A 7,968-nucleotide genomic window follows, 5' to 3' on the forward strand; every position below is an offset into this window, starting at 1 on the left:
ACTGATCATATGTGACTGCTGACGTTGTATGTTGAAGATAGTGGTGATGGTTCATTTTGAGTCTCATTGAGTGTATCGTATTCTAACTAATATTTCATATATAATTGCGTTTGTTAGACGAGGGCTGTATAAGTTTTTATTAAGAACATTCTATGTTAAAGAGGTCTGTAGGTCAAGCATACATATGGGGAGCTGTTACCAGGTTAGGTAAAATATTTCGAATAGAGGTACGAATAAGAATACTGGTAATGTCTAAAGGGCGCTAAACTGGCAGAACTGGGTCAACTAGGCCAAGCTATTTTGTTCCGATCATGAAATATTACTGGTTGGGGAATGTTTTGGTATTTTTTGGGGGGATGACGGATAAGGAAGCCTTGACGCGCTGCTGGTAGATCCTGCCTACATGTATGTATTGTTTATGTACCGCAAACATGTTCTGTTAGCTTGGTAGATACATCTGTGGTACACAAATAATGATAGTGGGAATCCCACATAGCTGCCCTATCAACTGGGAAATCCGGGGACCACCTGGGCAGTCTAAACAACAACCCCTGAGTGGGAAAGCGCGTACATCCAGTCGGAAAATTCGATGCGCGTCCATATCCCCTGTGAAATGTTGCTGGTAGGTTACGTATGTACCTAAGGTAAGCAAAATAATAAACAACCACAATCGCGCCACTTACAAAGAGGTACATAGGTAACCTCCTTTTAATGGCGAGGGGCAGCTCCGCTTTCCTTTTACTTTTTCTGTTATTATGAAAAGGGAAAAAAAGGGAGAACAGGCGCGTCTCGTCAATCTTGCATCGCGATGGAATTGGGCCGCACAATGGGTCCTAATTCTTGACGTGTTGAATTACTTACAGGGTAAAGAGACCTGTTAGAGACCTTATGTTATTGTCTTATTCAAACTAATAAACTGTCCGCTTTGGTTTAATGGTGCTTGGTGCTTGGTGCTTGGTGCTTGGTGCTTGGTGCTTGGTGCTTGGTGCTTGGTGCTTGGTGCTTGGTGCTTGGTGCTTGGTGCTTGGTGCTTGCAGCTAGCCAGCCCCCGCAATTATACTTTTTTTGCTTTGTTTATATACCTGCAGTTCCATTCTGACAACCGTGAACAAAGAAGGGAAATGAAACTATGTAAATACTGTTTACATACGCGTTTCCCAGCCACTAGCGGGAACCCGACCTTTGTCTGTAGCATAGAAGATTTCCCATGTGCAGTAACTCGTTTTCGAGACTTAGATAGATACTTACAATACCTATCTATTTCTGCTTAAGAAGAGTGATTCATTTATGATTTTGGATTTCTTAACTGCTGCCTTCAATTCAATGCTGAATGCCTTTATCATTGCGTGCTGCACTGCAAGTCGTGATCGGTGTTGATAGAAGAAAGCCAGAGGGTCAGAGGGGCATGTCATATCGATTTTAGCGTACCTTGATTAGGTGGTATTGAACACAGTCCGCGGCCTTTTAATGTCGGCTAAAAAGTTAACCGGTACTTGGTAACGTAGGCTTTTCGTGCTTATGTGGAAGTATCTCATATCATCAAATAGTGGGGGATTAAGTTCAGCACACTGGTAAACCCCCTGTGCTATGTCGTTGTAAGGCGCGACATGCAGGCACGCCAAAATCATAGCAGAAGCAAGAACAGAGCCAAGTCTTCCTTCCCTAGCACGGTCCATTCAGCCATTCAACCTCCATCCAAATCCACGAAACCGCTCCGCCGACTCTTTCCCAACTTTGCTGTTGCCCGCTGCTGCCCTCTGCAGTCGTTTACGAATTCAGCTCACCTGCCGTGATTCCTCCCAATAGCAAACTCCTTTTTTCACCATATTCTATTCATTTCGCTCTTTTTTATCTATTTTTTCAATTCTTTCCGACATACAAACAGTAGCAGGAAGCGATCGAATAATAGGCCTATTCTCCCTTGCAAACCATCTCGGACACTAATTCTGGTCCATATCGTCGACGGCAGAAGAGCATGCGCTAGAAGGAGCTGCATACCCCTAGGGGCCTCAGGACATATTTGCTGATGATATCTACCCTTCGACGAAGTTTCTCATCAGGCCTGGCTTTTACCAACTAACTGATACTTTCGGCTTCAACTCATAACAAACCTGATCCGCGCCTTTCGCCTCGATTATCTCACCTACCGCACTCCCTCTACCTTAACAACTTACCCAGCTTCTGCGACCACTACATAAACCCCATCTGCATGAGAGAAGATGACTATAGAATCTGAGTCAGTATCGGCGGCGCCGCCGCTATTAAAGCGACAAGCGCACGATACGACAAGCCCCGCCGCGCGCACACCTTCGAGGATAGGCACTCCTCCCCCACCCTCGGATCGAGGAACGCTACAGGTGATGAATAATGTCGAAGGTGGTAATTCGAGAAATATACGTCATGGCGGACGGAGAGGTGAGAGGGCGAGTATAGGCGGCATCGATCCGGATGGTTTGACGCGGGCTCTTTCGAGGGAACTTTCTGCAGACAGACGAGATAGCGCTTCGAGTGCTAGTCCTAGTAGGAAGCGACAGCGTATCAATGGCGACAGGTTAGTGAAAGTGCACTTTGATTCATTCTAACGATTGAATGTCTTTTCTGGGGTTGTGACTGGTTGTATTGGATTCTACCATGACTATTCTTTCCCGTTATAAGATTTGTTTTTGTTTTCTTGCTATGCATACTAAGAAATTTCCCAGATTTATACCCGCGCGCGTTGGCCAGGATATAATATCTGCCTTCAGTCTCATGCACGAAGAAGGGTCGCCAGCTACACCTTCACGACAGAAGAAGCGAACACCACACGGGGAGATTGACTTTCACCGAAGTAAGCTGACTTCAACTTCCTTCTACGTAATGACCTAGTGCTAATTATACCTAGCTGAGGAAGCGAACGATAGATTCTCTCGAGTATTAAGAGCGGAACTTTTTGAGAACACCATACCGCAGGCCACGCCGCAAACGATGTCTCCAGATGCCAACTTACCAGGTTCAGCACACTCTACACATACCCATAATGGTACAAGATCCCACACTCCACCTAATAACCCTCCTCCATCTCTACCCTCAAGCTTCACGCCATCAACGCCTCACAAGAATCTCTTCTCTTACATGTCTCCTCGCCATCATTCCAACGTCGCTGGCCAGCCGACGCCGTCCCGAACCCCACAGAGCCGACATGGCCCCAATCTGGATATACGATCAGAGATATATAGCTTGTCTCCGGTTCGCTTCGGAAGCCAACAAATGCTATTAAGCCCGAGGCGTCAACCTCGAGCAGTTAGTAAAGTACCCTACAAGGTACTAGATGCTCCCGAGTTAGCTGACGACTTCTATTTGAACTTGGTTGATTGGGGTAGTGCTAATGTCTTGGGTGTTGGCTTGGGCTCGAGTGTCTACATGTGGAACGCCCAAACAAGTCGAGTCAATAAGCTCTGCACACTTGAAGATGACACAGTAACGAGCGTATCATGGATTCAGAAGGGCACACACATAGCCATCGGTACTGGAAAGGGCTTAGTTCAGATCTGGGACGCTGAGAAGACAAGACGCCTAAGAACGATGACAGGGCATACTGCACGCGTAGGATCCTTGGCTTGGAACACCCACATCCTCACATCAGGATCTCGAGATCGATTGATATATCACCGCGATGTCAGGGCTCCCGACCAATGGATGCGAAAGCTTATGGGACATAAGCAGGAGGTTTGCGGCTTGAAATGGAACTGTGAAGATGGCCAATTGGCAAGTGGCGGGAATGATAACAAACTCATGGTTTGGGATAAGCTCTCTGAGACACCTTTGTGGAAATTCTCTGATCACACGGCTGCTGTTAAAGCAATAGCATGGTCCCCTCACCAGCGAGGTCTCCTGGCCTCGGGTGGTGGAACTGCTGATCGAAGGATAATATTCCATGACACAGTTCGTGGGTCAGTCATCAACGAGATCGATACCGGAAGCCAGGTGTGCAATATCTCTTGGTCAAAGAATTCCAACGAAATTGTCTCGACACACGGCTACAGCCAGAATCAGATCGTCGTTTGGAAGTACCCTGCCATGACCCAGGTGGTCAGCCTTACTGGACACACTTACCGAGTTCTGTACCTGGCGATGAGCCCCGACGGCAGGACAATAGTCACAGGAGCTGGTGATGAAACACTGCGATTCTGGACCGTATTCGGAAGGAGACCAGGCCAGAGAGAAGACAGCGATAGCGGGGGACGACTGAGTGACTGGGGTGTCATTCGGTGACGAAATCAAATCCGAACTTGATCTATTGTACGAGGACAATCCCTACTTCACCATAACGATATTCACCTAGTTTCACGACATTTTCGAAGGGAAAGCATACCGTCTTTCCACAGTTCCTTGCATCCATCGGCGTTTTGCATGTATGAGTCTGTTTTTTGGGGGGGTACCCGGATCTTTTTGGTGTCTTACCTAGCTATCATGGTATCAGACAGAGATTGACGGGCTAGCTAATTCGCATTCAATTGCCTTGATGAGCGGCCGGTAGCCGGGGGATATGTCCTTTTTTTTCCCTTTCTTTTTGGTACGGAATAGCAAGGCGTTGCGGGAAGGGACGAGGGAGGGTGGAGGACGGGAAAGGTGGCAGACTACGCGTCTTTGGAAGGGAATGGATCACGATATGATACTGGTCGGCTGGCAAGCTCGACGGGACGCAACGTCAAATGAAGGGCATTCGGCGTGAACCTGGAGCATCATAGGTATTCTTATGATAGCGGTGTGTGAAATAAAAAAAAGAGGAAACTAAAATTTCTTGAACCGGAGTTGTCATGTGTATGAATTGATATGAAGTGATGTATAACGTGCTCTGGCATAGTATAGAAGATATCATGGGCTTTTATTTAGCAATTATGAGCTGCTACATGTATTATACCAGGAACAAACCATAAAATCCCAAAATTATTATATCATGCAACCAAGCACCGAATCAACTCTCGCAAAGGGATGTACGTTCTTTATGATTTCTAGCACGCTATGTATAGTATCGTTATACTCCGGGGAGAGCCATGCCTCATTAGGTCCCACACCCACCGTTCCGTAACCTCTTATTTCTTTGCTTCGCTGCCTTCCCAACCGTCTTAACTCCGTGGCCTCTACCAAAAATCGATATGAAGAGGGTATGGGGGGTATCGAGATGTGTTTCTCATGAATAATCAATCTCTGACGATGCTGACAATGCTGTATGGTAGCTAACCGCTCGCACAAGAACTCCAAATTCGCAAAGGGGAAGAAGAAACATAAACAACGGCTACATGTATGTACGTATCGAGAAGTAAGAGAGCGCCTTGAAGTATCGCCCGGACTTCGGCCGGACTTGAAATCGGCGTTGCGATTTCAGGCTAAGGAAATGGAATCTAGCTAATTATCCCGTTGACCTGTCGAGGCCATCAAGTTGTTTATCTGATATCTTAGGAATTCCTCGAAAAAAAAAGCCCAAGTGGGAATTATATCCAATAGTCATGATTCTATCATCCCATTATGAGACTACTTCGTTAGGTTTCCTTGCCCGCACTGCGTCATTAACACGCTCGTCGATTCCGCTAGCCACCGAATCATTCTTATTAAGAGATTCGCTGTCCTTGGCTGGCTTCTCATCGTGTAGCAACGGGATGTGATCAACACTCAACCGCCGGCCGCTGGCAGGGTCCTGAACCCGGACGGCTGCCTCGGCACTTTCTTCGGTGTCGGTTGCGCCGAGCTTGTGTTCCACATCTGCCGCGGGCGTGGGAACCATCGAAGGGGATCCGAGTACGTCAGGACTGTTCTGCCACTTAGCAACTTCAGCCTTCATGGCCTCGAGTTCCTTCTGGAAGCGCTTGCCGAAGACATCGATGTAAAACGTGGAGCCATTATATACGCTCCATACGAAGACCACGATGAGGAAGGTAGCTGAGGCCCAGCTACTATAAAACCATAAGGGACAGGGCAACATGGTCAACACGGCGTACAAGTACTGGATCAGCATGAAGGCGAACTCCTGTAAGGTGTTTGGCAGCGAGAGCACGATTCTGCCGATCCAGGTCTTAGAGTAGGAGCGGCGCAACCAGGTGAACGATGTCGGGCGGCCGGCCGCGATCTTTTCGCGACGGCGAACCGTTATGAAGAAATAGTAACTGAGCTGCCAGACGGTATACGGGATCGTGGACCAAGTGAGCATCGATATGAGATTACCGTAAGCGGTTGGGGAGCCTGGTGGAGAGGTCTTGATGGTCCAGAGCGCGGGGAATCGTTCGCGCTGCTGCTCGGGTGTGAATAGATGAGCGATGCAATGTAGCGTGGCACACGGCATAATATGGATGAACAGGGATGTGACCTTGTCGAAGTCGTGGAACACGAGCGAATTACGCCACATTATAATAGCCACGGCGTTGTTTCCGTAAGCCAGGCAGTACGCAGCAATAAACAATCTCTTAGATGCCGGGAAGACCCAGAGACTGAGGAAAAGCAGCAGGTTGACGAAATAACACAGGTCGGCTAGGAAATAATGGTAGCCGCGTCGCCTGTAGGTATAAAAGCGGATGGGCATGTAGTAGACGAGCTGGGCCGTGTACCAGATGTGGAAGTACTCGGGGTAAGCGCCCAACAAGTAACCGCTGATGAATATGTTCATAACACCACCGATGAACGAGACCTTCTCACGCATCGTAATAACCTTGGTATCGTTCCATTGGCGGCCGAGTTTCTCTACACTCTGCTTCATGCGCTTTCTATACCTCACCAACTGCTCATCAGCTGAGGGTACCCTTCGCCGCCATTCTTCGACCATGCGTTCCTTGGCCACCTGGCCTCTATTCTTAAGAGCGGCTCGCGATTTGCGGACTTTCTCTGTCTGTGCTGATATTCCTTTTTGCAGCTTCTCTAACTGCTGTGGTAGGGCGAAGTTATCGAGAAGGTCAAGGACAGTTAATCTGTCCAGCGGAGGATACGAGTCCCAATCTTCATGATAGGAACTACTCCCCGAGAAGGAGGGATTCCTCGATATTCGAGGGCTGTTGGGGACATCGCCTAGTTTGTGTGGATCGACCATAGGATGCTGGTGAGGCGATGATGTTTGTGATGGAGATGGGGTCGTAGTATCGTCGGGGGTTAGAGCATTTTCATCGTCAGTATGGGTTCCCTCCGACTTGGAGGGCGCTAATCTGCTGGAGTCGGCCATCTCTCCAAGGGTGCGAATTGGGAATCGTTGAATATCGTTGCGGAAAGACACTCTGCGAAGAGCTTCAGCTCCTCTTAAAACCAATATGTCAGCCATCGCCGAGGAAACAATGAGGAATGGATCGAGAGGGGAGCAACGAATACAGACTTACAACAAGAGTAGGGGATTGCCTATAATTATAATTATTCTCTTGCTAGTCCGAAGAAGACGGCTTCACCTTGTCCGTTTGTGCGTCTGAGTGGATGCGATATCAGGATCCGGTCCAATTAAATAAGAAGCCGACAACGGGTTGAAGCTAGAGGCAAAGGAAAGAGAAGCAAAGATAGGCAGACAGTGGGCGACATGTGACTTTTAGTAGGTAGTGATAGACACGCGGTAAGATTGAGTGACTCTTAGAGGCTTGTGATTGTATTCTAGAATTGGTGTAAAATGTGGCCTTGTCGAAGTTGGGAAAAGTATAAAAAAAGTAGGTGGGCGGAAATGTAGAAATTCTGATCCTGTAAGTGGCTGTCACTGAAGGACGTGTCTCAAGCGCGACTTGTGGTTGGATGAAACTAAGCGGCTCTTATTATTCTAAGATGTCCAAAGCTGTCAACTGCAGAACGGATGCGACTCCAAGACAATATATATATATATATATATAGGTATATATATGTGTGTGTGTAATCCGTAAGTATTCTAAGTATTTGAAGGGGGGGGGGGGGGGGGGGGCGGGGGGGGGGGGGGGGGGGGGGGGGGGGGGGGGGGGGGGGGGGGGGGGGGGGAGGGGGGGGGGGGGGGGGCTG

At 48.2% G+C, this 7,968-nt stretch overlaps 2 protein-coding genes across 2 annotated transcripts; one reads left to right on the plus strand and one right to left on the minus strand.

Moving 5' to 3' along the window:
* Window positions 1-1,948: 1,948 nt before the first annotated feature.
* On the plus strand, window positions 1,949-4,469 carry F4813DRAFT_330124 (WD domain-containing protein). The gene is made up of 3 exons (XM_049241124.1): window positions 1,949-2,551; window positions 2,700-2,827; window positions 2,882-4,469. Exons 1-3 carry the CDS (start codon window positions 2,220-2,222, stop codon window positions 4,249-4,251), a joined length of 1,830 nt encoding a protein of 609 aa, XP_049101920.1. The 5' UTR covers window positions 1,949-2,219; the 3' UTR covers window positions 4,252-4,469.
* A 977-nt stretch (window positions 4,470-5,446) lies between these two features.
* Window positions 5,447-7,508, minus strand: F4813DRAFT_330120 (uncharacterized protein). The gene has a single exon (XM_049241123.1). It carries the CDS (start codon window positions 7,277-7,279, stop codon window positions 5,504-5,506), a length of 1,776 nt encoding a protein of 591 aa, XP_049101921.1. The 5' UTR covers window positions 7,280-7,508; the 3' UTR covers window positions 5,447-5,503.
* Between the last annotated feature and the right edge of the window lie 460 nt (window positions 7,509-7,968).

This window comes from Daldinia decipiens (genome assembly GCF_022478715.1).
Source record: "Daldinia decipiens strain CBS 113046 unplaced genomic scaffold F4813scaffold_8, whole genome shotgun sequence".
Lineage (NCBI taxonomy): Eukaryota > Fungi > Ascomycota > Sordariomycetes > Xylariales > Hypoxylaceae > Daldinia > Daldinia decipiens.

Bases quoted from the DNA above. Each gene is read 5' to 3' on its own strand.
- F4813DRAFT_330124 (XM_049241124.1), top strand. From the start codon at position 2,220: ATGACTATAGAATCTGAGTCAGTATCGGCGGCGCCGCCGCTATTAAAG. The intron at 2,552-2,699 runs GTTAGTGAAAGT...GAAATTTCCCAG, and splicing joins CAGCGTATCAATGGCGACAG to ATTTATACCCGCGCGCGTTG. The intron at 2,828-2,881 runs GTAAGCTGACTT...AATTATACCTAG, and splicing joins GGAGATTGACTTTCACCGAA to CTGAGGAAGCGAACGATAGA.
- F4813DRAFT_330120 (XM_049241123.1), bottom strand. From the start codon at position 7,279: ATGGCTGACATATTGGTTTTAAGAGGAGCTGAAGCTCTTCGCAGAGTG.